General features: G+C 32.9%; 1 protein-coding gene across 2 annotated transcripts in view; it reads right to left on the bottom strand.

Moving 5' to 3' along the window:
• Positions 1 to 17,046, bottom strand: part of LOC126887430 (apolipoprotein D-like) — a 92,656-nt gene extending 75,610 nt beyond the window's left edge. Inside the window, exons 1-5 of one of the 2 annotated variants that reach the window (XM_050654959.1) lie at positions 16,880 to 17,046; positions 15,121 to 15,251; positions 8,656 to 8,744; positions 5,939 to 6,028; positions 3,146 to 3,346 (exon numbers count right to left, since the gene is read on the bottom strand). In XM_050654959.1, coding sequence (XP_050510916.1) covers positions 3,210 to 3,346; positions 5,939 to 6,028; positions 8,656 to 8,744; positions 15,121 to 15,251; positions 16,880 to 16,990 — 558 coding nt within the window. In that variant the 5' untranslated portion in view covers positions 16,991 to 17,046 and the 3' untranslated portion in view covers positions 3,146 to 3,209. Of the gene's footprint in view, positions 1 to 3,145; positions 3,347 to 5,938; positions 6,029 to 8,655; positions 8,745 to 15,120; positions 15,252 to 16,879 lie in introns of those variants that run through there. The other variant, XM_050654961.1, reaches the window with a different exon arrangement.
• Positions 17,047 to 19,124: the final 2,078 nt, after the last annotated feature.

The following is a 19,124-nucleotide window of genomic DNA, read 5'->3' as shown; positions in this document are numbered from 1 at the left end:
CGATACCTAACAAAAATAATCTGCGTGTCAAATATAACGAAAAGATCGCCAACTATGTAGATTTGGAAGTATAGTCGGTTCGCTAAACTCGACACAACTGACTAGTGATTTTAGTAAGTAATTTTGCCAATTTGGTAAAATTAGCAAACAAATAATTACTAAATGAAAAATTACCTACTAAGATCACTATGTAGACAGTTGTGTCTGAGTTTAGCGAACCGACTATACCAGACGATATCTATTATTCTCTCTACTGCTGGAATCATTCCGAAGAACATTCTAGAAACCATAAAATAGTTGGGTCTGAATGAACATATCTATAGATGGACCATATTGAAAGCTGTACCACTTTTTGAACAATACACGAAAATTTTTGGGAGATACTCCAGCATACCAAGTCACCTAGGGCTCTACAGCACGGAAAGAGCGCCACTAGAGCTCAATCCTTTTGATACCGTAAGTATCTGGGATAGAAGAAGTAAGATCTGTGTGGCTAAATCTGAAATAATGGAGTTATAAAATGGTCAAAAACTGATATAAAAACTCTTCAGCAGAAAACAAGAACACTTCTCGCAAAGGCAGAAAAATATTATCCACTCAGTGCAGTAGAGAGAATAACATTACCGCAGCACTATCATCTACTTTAAATAGCGCAATTTGCGCAGTAGATGAAACAACACTGCTTAAACTGATGGAACAAGCAATGAGCATAAACCACCTTTCTAAGCCAGAAAAAAATGCTAACCTGGATGAGTAAACCTCTGCATATGGGCGACATCTCAATGAGATCAGCCAAAAATATAAAATTGCAGAGAAGATTATAAAAGAACGATTATTAATAGAAATAGATGAACATAAACTAGTCCCATCGCATCAATTTGGATTTCGCCTTAAACACTCGACCATTGAACAAGTGCACAGAGTCGTTGATATGATACAAACTACATTTCAGGAAAAGAGATACTGCAATGCTGTATTCCTGGATATAAGTCAAGCTTTCGACAAGATTTGGCACCCCGGATTGCTTTATAAACTAAAGAAAAACCTATCTCATCCACTCTACATCTTGCTCAAATCTTATCTTGAAGAAAGGCACTTTCAAATAAGATATGATGACTTTATAACAGACATTCATCCTATAAAAGCTGGTGTGCCCCAAGGAAGTATACTTGGTCCCATACTATATACTTTGTTTACAGCTGATTTTCCAACCGATGACCATCACCTAACAGCTACTTTTGCAGATGACACTGCAATTATGGTGAAAGACAAAAATCCCGAAATTGCGACTCGCACATTACAAACCATTACAAACAAGAGTAAACAAAACACATAAGTGGGCTTGTAGATGGAGAATTAAAATAAGCGACGAAAAATCAGCCAATGTAACTTTCACAAAATGCCAAGGTGACACACCATCAATATATTACAACAACCACCTAATACCAAAAAAAGATAGTGCCAAGTACTTGGGATTGCATCTAGACAGAGGGCTTGGAAAACACATATCTGGAATAAACGTAAACAACTAGGAATTGTACTTAAAAAACCCTACTGGCTAGTTGGAAGTAATTCACCACTATCATTAAAAAATAAACTCCTGGTCTACAGTTCCATCATAAAACCTATTTGGACACACGGCGTACAACTCTGGGGTACAGCATCTGACAGCAACATAGCGATCCTAGAACGATTCCAGTCAAAGACTTTAAGAACTATAGCGACTGCCCCTTGGTTTATCTCAAACCAGGTCATTTATAGTGATTTAAAAATCCCTACAGTGAAACAAGTGATCGCGCAGTGTAGTGATAAATATCTAAAGCGTCTTGAAGTGCACTCCAACAATCTTGTAATCGGTGTCCTTGATAACAGTGTACAAAATAACAGACTAAATATTCGTAGTCCACTGGATTTGCCCTTTAGACAATAGACAACAAGTAAAAGTTTAGAATAAGTTTAGATTAAGTAGTGTAAATAGATATAAGTCATACCAATGTATATCAAGTTAGAAAAATCAACCAATAGAGTTATAGCCACTGGGCGAACACTCTTAATGTAAAAATTCTGTTCAACAAAAATGCTTAGTGTTTATGGTTGAAATCAACAGATGGCGTTTGTAACAAAAAAACCCTGGTGGTGAATACCACCCCTTCCCGCGGGTGAAAACAATTTTATTAAAAATAATCCCACAAATCGATAGAGGGACAAATTTTAAGTAAAAGTTATATCATGTTATTAAAATAAATCAATACTTTTTGAGTTATTAAAGATCAAAGATTTGTCTATTTAAGAGCATAAGCGTGAAGTTACGGATAATAAAAAGAACATGTTAATTAATTGTATTTAGTAAAATATTATTTTTATATTAGGTATTTCGATATTTAATTGAATTTTTTCTATCAATATAAACTGAATATGTCCAGAAACTGAGGGTGTCCAATAATGGGTACATTTGACATATTCGAATACACTTTTGCTAAATTTATAATATCGAAATAATATAAAAATAATATTTTAGTAACATACAATTAATTAATATGTTCTTTTTATCATCCGTAACTTCACGCATGTGCTCTTAAACAGACAAATCTTTGATCTTTAATAACTTAAAAAGTATTGATTTATTTTAATGACATGATATATAACAAAGTTTACTTATAATTTGTCCCTCAATCGACTTGTGGGGTTATTTTTAATAAAATAGTTTTCACCCCCGAGAAGGGGGGGTATCCACCCGTAGGGTAAAAGTGCAAGTTGGCACCAAATCATTTTTATTTCTTGGGGTATGCTCTAACTAGTCACCAATTTTAATGCAAATCGATGGAGTTTTAACAAAATAGGAGGTGAAAACCTTTAAAGACTACACTAACTTTCCCCTTTCATCCCTTATTGCTACTTCCTGTATCCACTGAGGTGTCAGCCTGAAAGGGCTCATAATTATCAATATACAATAGATACATTTCACATGCCAAACTCCATATTACTTATGACGATGATTTTTCGGTTCTAGCCCTTAGACTATTTTGCCTTCGCATTGCAACTGAATAAAAGTGGTACTATGTATTATTATTATACATTTTATATCATATCTTATGTAGTCGATAATAACCTATGGTCGATTCGACATTTTTTCTAAACAAAAAAATTCATTAACATTAAAATTTATTACAATTTGTACATAAGAAAATCATATTTCTAATATATTTATTTTATTTATAATAGCAGTAATCTTGGCTATCTACTACTAAATCATCTACAGAGAGATTGTTGTCTATTAGAACTTTGACAAGATTATCTATATCGTCTTCTGTAACATATTGGTGTCTTGTTGTGAGGAAGAGACTCTCTGAAAAAAAAAAACAAAAATTTAAATAATGCTTCACTTTTGCAGCCCTGTAACTTAACGGCTACAGGGTTGTTGCTGTGGCAGTTACAGTGGGTGCAAGGGGTGCAGGGCACCCGGGCGACAAGTCAAGGGGGCTACGCTAGCCGCCCTAAAATAAGGGTGGTGAAAAAATATAAATGCATGTTTCGGGATAGTTTGTGCCATTTTAATCTCGAAGGTGATGTACAGTCGGAAAAATGAAAGAATAGGTACCCATGAACGATCACATCAATCAGATATTTTGTATTTGCTATCTTTTTTTATAACAAACGTTTGTTATTTATAGAAAAAGACGGCAAATACAAAATAAGTGACTGATGTGATTGTTCATCGGTAATCTTTCATTTTTCCGACTGTAATAAATATAACAGTGTAATTGTAGCGAACCTGAACAAATGTTCTTACATTATTGTGTCGTGGTTTGATACCAACGGTATTATTTGCATGTGAAACTTGGACATCTCAATTAGAAAGAAGACAGAAGTTAGAAATTTGATAGAGGAAAACCTTGAGGACACTTTTTGCTGGTATAAAAAAAGTCCTTTGGGAAATGGCGCAGAAGAACAAACCAGAAGCTAATGAAGACATAAGAGACCCACAATAACACAGAAAATCGGGACACAGAGAGTTATGTGGTTGGGGCATGCTTCATGAATGCCAAAAGAAACATCCTAAGAGTTTTGCAAGCAGGAGAAGAAGGAAAAAAGAAGAGGGACTCTCCTTCTTCTTTAAGTGCCATCTTCGTGACGAAGGTTGGCAATCATCATAGCTATTCGAACTTTGGAGACGGCGGCTCTGAAAAGTTTGTTTGATGTACATCCGTACCATTCTCTCAGGTTGCGCAGCCACGATATTCTGCGTCTCCCTATGCTTCTTTTTCCTTGAATCTTTCCCTGCATAATGAGTTGGAGCAAGTTGTATCTCTCTCCACGTGTAATATGTCCGAGATATTCCAATTTTCAGGTTTTGATTGTATTTAAGACTTCCATTTCTTTATCCATCTTTCTCCTGTTTGTGACGTGTTCTGTCCATGATATTTTCAGAATTCTTCTATATACCCACAACTCGAATGATTCCAGTTCTCATAAATTTTGTCTTCTCTATGTTCATTGTTAGACCGTATCCTTGGCTATATATCGCTATTCTGTTAACCAGTATCTGAAGATCTTCAATAATTTCGGCTAAGACGACAGTGTCATCCGCATATCTAATGTTGTTAATGGGAACTCCATCCATCCATCCAATGGCACTACAGCCCAAATCGAGCCTTGCTTCAATAAGCTTCTCCAATCATTTCGATTTACCGCTGTTCTTTTCCATGAACGCGTTCCCAGAAAGTTCCTGGCATCCTCATCGACTTCGTCTTCCCATCTCTTTTTAGGTCTTCCAACAGGTCTTCTTCTCTGCATTCTTGCATTCAGCAATTTTCTGGGGATTCTATTCTCATGCATGCGGACCACGTGCCCTGCCCACCGTAATCTCTGCAGTTTAGTGTGTTGTGCTAGAGTTGGTTCGCTATATTGCTCGTATATTTCTCTCTTATACCTAATTCGCCAGTTGTTATTTTCACTTATTGGGCCCAGTATCCTACGTAATACTTTTCTTTCAAACACATCTAATGCATTGGCAGATTTCTGTGTCACCACCCATGTTTCGCAGCCATAACTTACTATGGGCCTGATTATTGTTTTAAATACCCGGAGTTTTGTTTTCCGGTGTACGTCTCGCGATTTGAATATATGGCGCATCGCGAAATAGGCTTTATTTGCCAGCACAAGCCTTCTATTTATTTCCGGTTCTTCTTCATTGCTTGCAACCAGATCCATTCCTAGGTACGTGAATCTATTCACATGTTCTATATCGTCAATAAAGTGTTGTTGCGCCGGTCTATTTGATCTGGTTTGTATGAGTAGTTTTGTTTTATTTGTGTTTATTGCTAGCCCTACTGCTTCTGCACTCTGTTTTAACTCAACGTAGGTTTCTTCCGCTGCATTTATTATTCTGCTCATTATGTTTATATCATCCGCGTATGCTGCTAATTGGGTAGATTTGTTTGTAAGTATGTTATTTCCGCTTACCGTCAACCGTCTAATTACTTTGCGACACCCAAAATGTGTATCATTAATATATAGGTCCAGTTTATAATATATTCGGTTATGGATGACTTTCAGTAGCAACTTCAGTACATGGGACATCAAGCTAATGATACGGTAATCGGCGAGACAAGCAAAGATCGACGTTAACCATTCTTTGGGTAATACGCCTGAGCTATAAATTTGGTTTAAGAGTATCACTAGAACATCAATGTGCTGTTCATCTATAATTTTTATTAATTCGGACTAACATAGAAGAATTGTGAACCAGGGACGGTAGAGAACAAGTGAAGGACCAGAAAAACTGAAAGAAATTAGTCAAGACTATCGAAGCCAAAGATCTCTAAGACCTGTAGTGTATATTTATGAAAAAGGTACGACTTTTATATTAGCTAGATATTAAATGAGCCTGAGCTGAGTATTCATATATTACACATTTATAGCAAAAAACTGTACATACCTAGGAAAACACCATCTCGTTCAAAACAGGAGAAACCCACAGAGTATGTTGTATAGTCTGTACCAAGAACCCAAAAAGGTACAGTTACATCTAAAACAAAAAAAAAGTTTTATGTTATTCAAAAAACATTTGAATAAAATATAAAACTATTCATTGCAGTTTTATTGCACACTATACAGCATGTCTACTTAAGTTGGAAACATATAGGAAACTTTTTTATTATTTTACGAAAAAAAGTTATTCTTCATAAAAGTTCTGCATGCTCTAAGACCTAAGATTCAATCATAAGATATCAAATTTTATCAATATTATACGAGGTATGTCAAAAAATATGAATTTCGTTCAAGGGTAAATTACCTTTATTTCCCTGATTATCGAAAATTATTATTATGAAAAGTTGTTTAGAATTAAAAACTAAGATCACGTATACAATTACATGCTTCTAATTGGAAAAAAAATATTTTACAAATTTTTCTCTATGAATACACAACATCGTTTTTATTTATTACAAATATAATAACTCTTTTATTATTCATTTTACGAAAAAAAGTTATTCTTCATAAAAAGCTCTGCATGGTCTAAAATCTAAGATACAACCATTATATATGAACTTTTATTAATTTTATATGAGGTGTGTCAATAAATATGAATTTCGCTCATGAGTATAAATAGTACTTTTATATTTCACAATATTTTAATTAGAAGGATGTAATTGCACATTGAAACATAGTTTTTGATTCTAAACAACTTTTTGTACAAACAATTTTCAATGTTGTGAAAAATAAAGGTACCAACTTTACTCCTGAGTGAAATTCGTATTTTTTGACATACCTCGTATAAAATTAATAAAATGTGATATCTGATGGTTGCATCTTAGGTCTTAGGACATACAGAGTATTTTATAACCAATAACCTTTTTCGTAAAAGTAATAATAAAAAAGTTATCATATGTGTAATAAATAAAAACGAAGTTAAGTATCCATTTTGAGAAAAATTTGGATTTTTTTTTTAATTAGAAGCATGTAATTGCATATTTAATGTTAGTTTTTAGTTCCAAATAATTTTTCATATTAAGAATTTTCGATATTGAGAGAAATAAAAGTACTTTACTCTTGAACGAAATTCACATTTTTTGACAAATCTCGTATAATATTGATAAAATTTGATATCTGATGATTGAATCATAGGTTTTAGAGTATGCAGAACTTTTTTTCGTAAAATTAATAATAAAAAGTTTCCCATATGTTTCCAACTTAAGTAGACACGCTGTAGATATAAAGAAATTTAAAAATGTCCGCACGCCACTGAACAAAAATAAGAAATGTTAGCAGTTTTTTGGGGCATTATTAAATTAATAAGTTAATTACAGTGATGAGCACGCTAATAACCAGCAAAATAACGCAAAAGATGGAAAACATAATACATTGTAAAACTAAAAGAGATGAAACTAGTGGAAGTGAAAATTATCGTTATACGCTATGAGCTCGTAGGTAGAGGGGATAATTAAAAATTCGAGAGCGCCAGTAGTAACAAGTCTGTAAGCTTTTACTGCAAATTTGACATAAATGACAAAGTGATTAATTTAAAATATTGCAATTAAAAACATTAATAGGAAATAATATTAGTTAGCCAAAGCTGTGGTATATAGTATTACCTTAAATATACTTACGTTTTAAATACTGAATTTAAGTTTTTTTAATATGTCGTAATATGTAATTATAAATTAATCTAAGCGCCATCTACACGATAATTGTGAAAGTATCCGAAGTAAGAAATTAATATTTCATTAATAGAACGTTAAAATGATTAGCAAAATCTTTAAAAAATCGATTACAATTTAATTACTTTTTTGCGTTGTAAATATTAAGCGATAACAATTAAATAATATATTTAAAAAGTACCGGTGAAAGTTGCATTAGTAATCCGCTAGGAGCGACAGCAGCGAAGCTCAGAGCGTATACGCTAATACGGTAATTTTTAAATTTATTATTTAATTGTTATCGCTTAATATTTACAACGCAAAAAAGTATTTAAATTGTAATCGATTTTTTCAAGATTTTGCTTATCATTTTAACGTTCTATTAATGAAATATTAATTTCTTACTTCGGATACTTTCACAATTATCGTGTAGATGGCGCTTAGATTAATTTATAATTATATATTACGAAATATTAGAAAACTTAAATTCAGTATTTAAAACGTATATACACCACAGCTTTGACCAACTAATATTATTTCCTATTAATGTTTTTAATTTCAATGTTTTAAATTAATCACTTTGACATTTATGTCAAACTTCCAGTTAAAGCTTACAGACTTGTCACTACTGGCACTCGCGAATTTTTAATTATCCCCTCTACCTACGAGCTCATAGCATAATATACAAAATACCTACCTACTGAGAAATACGATTTTCGATATTATTACCGGTACTTAAATACAAAAGTAACAAAAGTAATCATAGTAATCAAAGTAACGAATACTGTAAATGATTACTTTATACAAAAGTAACGATTTGTAACGAATACTCGAAAGTAACTATAATCAACATCACTAGCCCAGCAACAACAGTCAACATGTGGCATGCATCAGGAAGGCGACTTGATTCGTGTCGCTTTCTGTCTCTTGAATGGAAAGACTTTATGTAGCATGCGACAATGACGCATGCCTCATGTTGCCTAAATGGAATTGCACCTTTATATTGGCAAGTACTAACCTGGATTAAGGAAATGTACTAAAAATTTGGCTTCTCCTGTGGTTGAATTTGATACTCCTTCTCCTTCGAGAACATGTACTTCGCGTGTTCTAAAAGTTAATAAATTTTATAAGTTAATATAATAATTATTGTGCATATACACATAATCTTATAACTAGAGAATAATACTTCGAGAATACCTAGCTGAATTTGGGAGTTCAGCAAATTTAAAGGAGGGGAGTGAAATTATTCTCGAAGAATTGAAAAATCTTTTCAACGAATGCCTTCACAAAGGAGAAGTTCCAGATTATTGGAAAGAAAGCTTGACAATAATTCTCTTCAAAAAAGGAGACAGGGGAGATCTGAAGAACTATAGGCCAATTTCCCTGTTGTCCCAAATGTACAAACTGTTTATGAGAGTAATAACTAATAGGCTATAGTCGAAGCTTGATAGCTATCAACCGGTAGAGCAGGCAGGATTCCGAAAGGGTTACAGTACAGCGGATCATCTTCTTAAAGTCAGAACGCTAATAGAGAAAGTCAATGAATATCACTTGAACTTATACATTGGCTTCGTTGATTATGAAAAGGCATTCGACTCCAAGAACTTTGGACAATAGAGAGAGCTATGAACAACTGCAGGATAGATTGTTGATACAGAATGCTCATATATAATATTTATAAGAAAGCTACAATAAAAATACAAATAGATGAGAAAACCAAAGCTATACCAATCGACAGAGGAGTTCGCCAGGGAGACGTTATTTCACCAAAACTGTTCACACTGGGACTTGAAGACGTGTTCAAAGACATTAACTGGGTAGATAAAGGAATAAATGTTAATGGAAGAAAACTGAGTCATTTGAGATATGCTGACGACATTATAATATTCGCTACAAGTTTCGAAGAATTACAGACCATGATGACGCAACTATTTCAAGCTTCGGAAAAAGTAGGTCTTAAGATGAACTTGGAAAAAACAAAAGTAATGACAAATACACCGAACATTACAAAAATAACGTTGAATTGAATGACATAGATTTAGAAACAGTAAGCAAATACATCTACCTGGGACAGATAATGAAAGTTAACAAAGAAAATCAAACTGCCGAAATTACTAGAAGAATAAGGTTAGCGTGGGCAGGATTTGGAAAACTGAGTTGGATCTTGAAAAACACTAAAATAGAACAATATTTGAGAACCAGAGTTTACGATCAGTGTATCCTCCCTATACTTACGTATGGTTCACAGACGTGGAAACTCACCAATGCCAATATGGATAAAATAGTAAAGGCACAGAGAGCGATGGAAAGATCAATGCTCCGGTGAGGCTCATAAACAAACAACAAATACACGTATTAGAAGCAAAACCAAAGTAAAAGACGCAGGAGAACATGCTGCCAAATTAAAATGGAGCTTCGCAGGGCACAATGCCCGACTGAAGGATAAAAGATGGAATCACGAAATACAACAATGGAGACCGTGGTTAGGAAGAAGAAGTAGAGGAAGGCCACAAATGAGATGAGCCGATGACATAAAGAAGTTTGGAGAACGCAACTTGAAACATGTGGCACAAAATAGACAACACTGGATTGAATTGGGGGAAGCCTATGTCCAAAGTTGGATTACTGAAGGCTGAAGAAGAGAAGAAATCAACAAATTGATCCAACCTTTCCCCCAAAATAAATTCGAGTAACAATTCACGCAGCGTGTTATAAAAGTACAGTGTCACTATGTGCGTTATTTATTGACTTCTGACAAGCTTATGAAATGGTGGACAGAACGAATTTATAATTATTGCGAAATTATATACTCTGGGCTAATATACAAGGAAAAGTTATTTACCAGCAATTTTATTGCTGGAATGGAATCTTATTATTGTATGTATTAATAATATAGATATGCAAAGTCCGCAGATAGTGTGCTACTTTTTTTATAAACAAAATGGCGCTTGAAAATCGTGTTTCTTTCAATTTTTGCTCTATAACTCCAAAGATTTTAACTTTACACCAAAAACACCCAAATTAAAATTCACCGCAATTAAATTCTGCATAGAGACGTTTTTTTCCTGATTCACTTCGACGAAAACTTTCCCCGTAAAAAGCGGGTTTTTCCAACAAAATCTTTAATTTTCAACTAAAATTTTAGATAAGTAATTGTTAATTAATAATTAAATGACTTGGTAGTATAAAAACCCTTTTTATATAGATTATAATTCCAGAAGCCGATGGAAATTGAATGAACAATTTAGCAACAATTGAATTGTTAATTAAAAATTTACGGTCGCTATAATAACGACAATAATTAAGATGCATAAGAATAAATATGATTTTTTCATAAAAAGACACTATACCTATCTAATGTACTTTACAGAATTAAAATTGTACTATTTAAGCGTCCTCAGGAATATTTTAAATTTATAAACAGTTTTTTGGTTTATAAACAAATAGAATATCTCGGGAAATATTAAACTAAATTAAATTGTAAAACCGGCATTCGAAAAACAGCGGCAGGGAGCTTCTTTTAAAAGAATTAAAAATGTTTAATTATGATGAGTAGTTCCTGAGATACAACCGGTCAAAGTATACCGGAATTTACGGCAAATATATAAACAATAGGATCATAATTTTCAAACCATCACCTTTTTATTTTTTTCCTCTTTCTCCACACCAATTTTCATATCCTTAAAATACTCATAACATATATTATAATAAAAACTATCGATAATACGTGTGAAAATTGCCAAAAATAGCAAAATTCCAATCAAAAATTAGGTTGGAGAAAATGTAACCCTCAAAGTTCAAAATCGGTATACGTTAAAAAAATGTATTTTCTCAGCTTCCTATGGAGCAATTTCCTTCATTCTTTTTTGTTCCCAAGTAACTCGAGTAGAGCCATCGAACTTTGTTTTGTTATAATAGATTAATTTATTTATAAGAACAGAAAACTACATATTTTTTCCAGTTGTAGGCTTTTTTTACATAAACTTACTACAAGTGTACCTTTTAAAGTTAAAAATATAAGTATTCTCATTTGAAAGCTGTATAATTATTTAAACAATTTTTATTTAAACAAATTAAAATTTTGTGTTATAATAAATAAATAAATTAATTATAACAAAACAAAAGCAAGTCTGACATTTAATAATACGTTAGTCCGATGGCTCTACTCGAGTTACTTGGGAACAAAAAAAGAATGAAGGAAATTGCTCCATGAGAAGCCGAGAAAATACATTTTTTTAACGTATACCGATTTTGAACTTTGAGGGTTACATTTTCTCCAACCTAATTTTTGATTGGAATTTTGCTATTTTTGCCAATTTTCACACGTATTATCGATAGTTTTTATTATAATAATATATGTTATGAGTATTTTAAGGATATGAAAATTGGTGTGGAGAAAGAGGAAAAAAATAAAAATGTGATGGTTTGAAAATTATGATCCTATTGTTTATATATTTTCCGTAAATTCCGGTCAACTTTGACCGGTTGTATCTCAGGAACTACTCATCATAATTAAACATTTTTTCTTTTAAAGGAAGCTCCCTATCGTTGTTTTTCGAATGTTGTTTTACAATTTAATTTAGTTTAATATTTCCCGAGATATTCTATTTGTTTATAGGCCATAAAATTGTTTATAATTTTAAAATATTCCTGAGGCCGCTTAAATAGTCCAATTTCAATTCTGTAAAGTACATTAGATAGGTATAATGTCTCTTTATAAAAAAAATCATAGTTATTCTTATGCATCATAATTATTGTCGTTATTATAGCGACCGTAAATTTTTAATTAACAATTCAATTGTTGCTAAACTGTTCATTTAATTTCCATCGGCTTCTGGAATTATAATTTATACAAAAAGGGCTTTTACATTACCAAGTTATTTAATTATTGATTAACAATTACTTATCTAAAATTTTAGTTGAAAATTAAAGATTTTTTTGGAAAAACCCGCTTTTTACGGGTAAAGTTTTCGTCGAAGTGAATCGAAAAAAACACATCTCTATGCAAAATTTCATTGCGGTGAATGTTTATTTGGGTGTTTTTGGTGTAAAGTTAAAATCTTTGGAGTTATAGAGCAAAAATTGAAAAAAACACGATTTTCGGGCGCCATTTTGTTTATAAAAAAAGTAGCACACTATCTGCGGACTTTGCATACCTTTATTATTAAAACATACAATAATAAGATTGGATTCCAGCAATAAAATTGCTGGTAAATAACTTTTCCCAAAAATGGGCTATTCTCCGATAATCAGCCCAGACTAATAGGGACGGAGCAATTGGGAATTCCGAAAAAGCTAAACAAGATAATCATGACAGATGAAATTACTTGGCCAGTACAGATTTCAGATTTAGGATGGATCCCGCGTATCAAAAAAACTTGATTAATAGCAAGCTGAAAATTTGTTAATAGCTTAAGGGTGTCTATTCGGGCAAACTTTGATGTATGGGAACATTGGAAGAAGGGAACTTTTAATTGTGGAACGTGATTTTAATTGTGGAACGTGTCATCCTGACAAGTTATGATTGTGAAAACTAGCAAGTTGTTTTTAAGTTTATTCAATAGCAAACTTTATAATAACATATGAAAAAATGTTTGACCAAGAGAGCAACGTCGAAAAAAAAATCATTTTAAGACTGCTGATTCTTTCATATATTGTTCCCTATGCTTCCTCGAACACCGTACCGGCCATCTGGCTATTGATACGGGTTGTGTTCATTACTGCGCAGCACACTTGTACAGGTAAATATATCGAATTTAAAATTATTGTAAGACGAAAAATTTTTTTGTCATTACTTTTTTAACATTATGAGAATTATGAACTGTAATTGCCAGACATTTCTGTGGTTTAAAAAGTAATCACAAAAAAATTTTTCGTCCTAAAATAATTTAAATTCAATATACAGGGTGATTGATGAGTGTGATAAAGCTCAGTAGATCTGCTATAGTAATATATAGCAATAAAAGTTAATAATAAAAATTGTGGCCAACTTTCAGCTTCACATTACGAAATTAGTTAGATTGTTACAGGGTGTTCGATAACATCGGTGTTTTTTTAAATGGAACACCCTATATTTTATTTTATATTCGAAATCCTCTTAACTTCCCCATCACAAAAATATAAAGGTTTGTTATATTATATAGGGCTTTTACAAAGTTATAACCATTTTTTTTATGAAAATCGTAACAAGTTCAGCTCCCTGTATAAATAAAAAAAGCATAACAGCGATGGTTTATTGGTGACATATTTTTTTGTTGATTGTGAAAAGTTTTAATAATTGTTGATATTGCTAAATTTCCTTATATCGAATACAGGGTGAGTCAAAACGCAAGTACATTCTATTCTTAGAACTTTTAAATGGAACACCCTGTATTTTATATTACCATCGAAAAATATCATTACCGTACTTTAATTTTTGTAGAATATTCCCTATGCCTAAATTTGTCCGTTTTCGAGATATTTTCATTTTTCAGAGCAAGTTATTAATTAGGGTGTTCTATTTAAAATTACTGTGAAAATAATGTACTTGCGTTTTGACTCACCCTGTATTCGATATAAAGAAAATTAGCAATATCAACAATTTTTATAAATTTTGACAATCAACAAAAAAATATAGCATTTATAAACCATTGCTGTTGTGCTTATTTTTATTTATACAGGGAGTTGAACTGGTTACGATTTTCATATAAAATTGGTTATCACTTTGTAAATACCCTGTATAACATAACAAACCTTTATATTTTTGTGATAAGGAAGTTAAGAGATTTCGAATATAAAATAAAATATGGGGTGTTCTATTTAAAAAAAAACAAAAGTTTGGTCTGCCACTATGTTATCGAACACCCTGTAACATTCTAACTAATTTTGTAATGTGAAGCTCAAAGTTGGCTAAAATTTATGTTATTAATTTTTATTGCTATCTATTACTATAGCGGATCTACTAAGCTTTATCACACTAATCAATCACCCTGATTTTGTGTTTACCTGTACAGGTGTGGTGCGCTGTAATGAACGCAACCTGTATCAGCAGCCAGATGGCCGGTACGGTGTTCGAGGAAGCATAGGGAATAATATATGAAAGAATCAGCCGTCTTAAAATGATTTCTCGAAAACGTTGGTAGCTCTTAGACCAGATCGAAAGAGGAGTAAAGATATCAGAAGACAATGTAACGTACAGTGTATAAACGAATGGACACTAAATAGAAAAAAAAGAATGGAGCAACTACATAAACAGAATGGGGGAGACACATGTGGTCCAAATAGCAAGAGATAAATCACCAATCGGTAGAAGAAGTATCGGCTGAGCGCGCAAAATTGGAGTGGCAACCTTCCATAGAGGTATCAATCCGCTAATGGACAAGCAGAATTGATTATAAAGAGGAATAAGAAGAAGAAGAAGAAGAAGAAGAAGAAGAAGAAGAGAATTCTAAATGGGTTTGGTAGTAACGAGCATGTATTTTGTTGTATTTAAAGCTTTACTTACTCGCTATTAGTATATGTGGTACGACTTTTTACAACTCCATTAAGGTCTAGTGCAATATTGGTAACAACGCATTCTCCGTGATCTTCCAGTAAAGTTGGGTATCTTGCTTGTTCGATCCAATCACCCAAATACTAAAAAAATCACAAAAACATATAAAGTCAGATGAAGTAGTTTTCAATCCTAATAGCAATATTAATAATATTTAAAAATATTAAAATATTACTAAACGATTTTTAAATTGACAACTTATTGGTCCATTTCCTTAGTAACACCTCCATGGCTTCTAAAATTTGCAAGCCAGATGGATGCTGAAGCCAAGAAGACAAGAGGGAATTCAAAAACTTACAATTCACGACTTCGTCTGTTCAGTTGGTAAATTCCAACAGAAAATGGACCTAGTTACCCAAAGAAGTAACGACCAATATAAAAATAAAATAAAAATTCCATTTTTATTCAGTTGCAATGCGAGGGCAAAACAATCTTATTTTTCAATTAGAATACGGAGCGCAGTCCAGCCCTCTGAATCGACGATTTTCGACTCTTGTTGGAGTCTCATCGGAGAAAACGTAGGCCTGCTACTCCATACTCCAATTGACCAACACCGAGAGTTTAATTAATACTGCTATTAGGATTGAAAACTACTTCATCTTTCAATTGCCAGATGACGCTAGTTACCTAGTCCATTCACGTCAGTTGCGGTGTGGGGGATAAACTCTCGGTGTTGGTCAATTGGATTATGGAGTAGCGTGCCTACGTTTTTTGTTATGAAAATTAGCGTGGAGAAAGAAGACAAAACTAAAAAGGTTATGGATCGAAAATGATGATCCTATTGTTTATATCTTTGCCGTAAATGCCGGTCAACTTTGACCAGTTCTATCTCAGGAACCACTCATCACAATTAAACGTTTTTTCTTTTAAAAGAAGCCCCCTGCCCTTTTTTTCAATACCGATTTCATGATTTAATTTAATATTTCTAGAGATATTCTATTTGTTTATAAGCCAAAAAATTGTTTATAATTTTAAAATATTCCTGAGACCGCTTAACAGTTAAATTTCAATTCTGTAAAGTACATTAGATATGCACAGTGTCTGTTTATACAAAAATCATAGTTATTCTTATGTATCATAATTATTGTGGGTATTATAGCGACCGTAAATTTTTAATTAACAATTCAATTGTTACTAAACTGTTCAGTTTCTATCGGCTTCTGGAATTATAATCTATACGAAAAGAGCTTTTATATTGCCAAGTTATTTAATTATTGATAAACAATTACTTATCTAAAATTTTAGTTGAACATTAAAGATTTTGTTGGAAAAACCCGCATTTTCCGGGGAAAATATTCAACAAATTAGATCGGGAAAAACACGTCTCTATGCAGAATTTAATTACGGTGAATTTTTATTTGGGTGTTTTTGGTATAAAGTGAAAATCTTTGGAGTTATAGAGCAAAAATTAAAAAAACACGATTTTCGGGCGCCATTTTGTTTATAAAAAAGTAGCACACTATCTGCGGACTTTGCATACCTGTATTATTAATATATAGAATCATAAGATTCGATTCCAGCAATAAAATTGCTGGTAAATAACTTTTTCCGGAAATGGCCTATTCTCCGATAATCTGCCCAGACTACTATGTCCAGCAGTGGACGCGATTGGCTGATTGATGATGATGTGGATGATCATGGATACTAAGAGAATCAAATAATATTTTCACACTAAAGAAAGAAAAATATAAAAAGTTCACTGTTCACTTACGGCTTCTCCATCGAAATTTTCCACTCCTTTTACATCTGGACATCTTTCAACAGGAATTTGTCCCTGTGCAGATATTACAAGCAAACAAATAGTTACTACAAAACCAAACATTTTCGTGTTTTATAAACTCACACGAATGTAATTCAATGTTAAATTAAAATCTCCTTTTATAGACCTATTTTAATGATTGATTTATCAATACACACTTCAAAAAGTTTACCCTAATCTGCTTCAATATCTTTACAACAATGAGCTTAAGACAGACCAAGGTCGAAATAAAAAATTGTTATGAAATATTATAAGACATAAGATTACTCGGCGAACTTCTTACCGCTTTATAATCTTCTTCAAGTGCCATATCCGCGACGAAGGTAGGCAATCATCATAGCTATTCGGATTTTAGAGACGGCTGTTCAGAAGACTTCATTTGATGTACATCTGTACCATTCTCTCAGGTTGCGCAGCCACGATATTCTGCGTCTTATTTCCATACCAAAACAATGGTTACTCTCAACCTTTTGTGCTATCCCTAAAAATACAAACGCTAAAGATTGCAGTGAATACAGAACAATATCATTAATAAGTCACATTCTCAAATTATTCTTGAAAATAATACATGGTCGTATAAACAAAAAACTAGAAGAAGGAATAGATGATAGTCAGTTTGGGTTCAGAAACGGACTAGGAACTAGAGAGGCGTTATTTGCTTTTAATGTGTTAGCTCAAAAATGCATGGACATGAATGTGGATGTGCATGTTTGTTACGTTGATTTTGAGAAGGCTTTTGACAAAGTAAGACATGAAAAATTAGTCCAAATTCTAAAAACAAAAAACATAGACAAAAGGGACTTACGAATAATAACAAACCTTTACTGGAATCAAAGAGCACAAATTGTAATAGATAACGAACCCAGTCCAGAAATTGAAATCAGGAGAGGAGTTCGGCAGGGATGTATTATGTCTCCATTACTCTTTAATGCATATAGTGAAGCCATTTTTGAAGAAGCATTGCTATCTCAAAGTGAAGGAATAATAATTAACGGAAGATCTATTAACAACATAAGATATGCAGATGACACCGTGATTATAGCAAGCTCTGCTGAACAACTCCAACTACTACTGAACAAAACAAACAATTTCTGTAAAGAATATGGACTAAAAATGAATATAAAAAAGACCAAATACATGATAATAACTAAGAAAACAAACATACAAACAAGCATATATTTGAGAAATGTACCGATAGAAAGGGTTGATAAATACAAATACCTAGGAACCTGGATTTCAGAGAAAAATGATCAAACAACAGAAATAAGGACCAGGATAGAAATAGCAAGAAATGCGTTTGTAAAAATGAAAACAGTTCTCTGCAACAAAGACCTTAGCTTAGAACTGAGAGTAAGAGCTTTGAGATGCTACGTGTTCTCGATACTACAATATGGACTTGAAAGCTGGACATTAAAGCAAGAACACATAAATAAGCTACAGTCATTTGAAATGTGGTGTTACAGAAGAATGCTTAGAATAGCATGGACACAGAGGAAAACGAACACGGAAGTACTGCGAGAAATGGGTAAAGAATGCGAAATAATAAACACAATAAAAATAAGAAAGTTGCAATATCTGGGACACGTAATGAGGGGACCGCGATATGAAATGCTAAGACTGATAATACAGGGAAAGATAAGAGGCGGAAGGAGTATAGGAAGAAGGAGAGTGTCATGGTTAAAGAATTTAAGGGACTGGTTTAGATGCAGTTCTATAGAACTCTTTAGACCAGCGGTGGATAGAGTAAAGATAGTGATGATGATATCCAACCTCCGATTAGGAGACGGCACTTGAAGAAGAAGAAGAGGATTTCCATTTCTTTATTCTTCTTTCTCAGAACCTCTTTGTTTATGACGTGTTCTGTCCACGATATTTTCAGAATTCTTCTGTACACCCACTGCTCGAATTACTCTAGTTTTTTCTTTCCTTGTGCAAATCCCTTGTGCAGAGTCTAACAAAAAAGAAACTTCTGTTGGAGTGAATGTAAAGAGAATAAGAATTGTAAAGTTAATTGTAGCTAATATGACAAAAAAATGAAAATAGCTTCCCGTTGGAGAAGCCGATGTTACAAATCACTACTTTTGCAGTAGTATTAGTATAGGGAAATGATAAAATGAGGAGAAAGTTAAACTACAGACAGAAGTAGGGAAGTAGGGATAGGAAAAGATGGAACTGAATGCAGTTAGGCTAGCAGGAT

The sequence above is a fragment of the Diabrotica virgifera genome, chromosome 6 (genome assembly GCF_917563875.1).
Source record: "Diabrotica virgifera virgifera chromosome 6, PGI_DIABVI_V3a".
NCBI lineage: Eukaryota > Metazoa > Arthropoda > Insecta > Coleoptera > Chrysomelidae > Diabrotica > Diabrotica virgifera.
The sequence above is the reverse complement of the archived record's forward strand: the minus strand, read 5'-3'. Positions and strand labels throughout refer to the sequence as shown.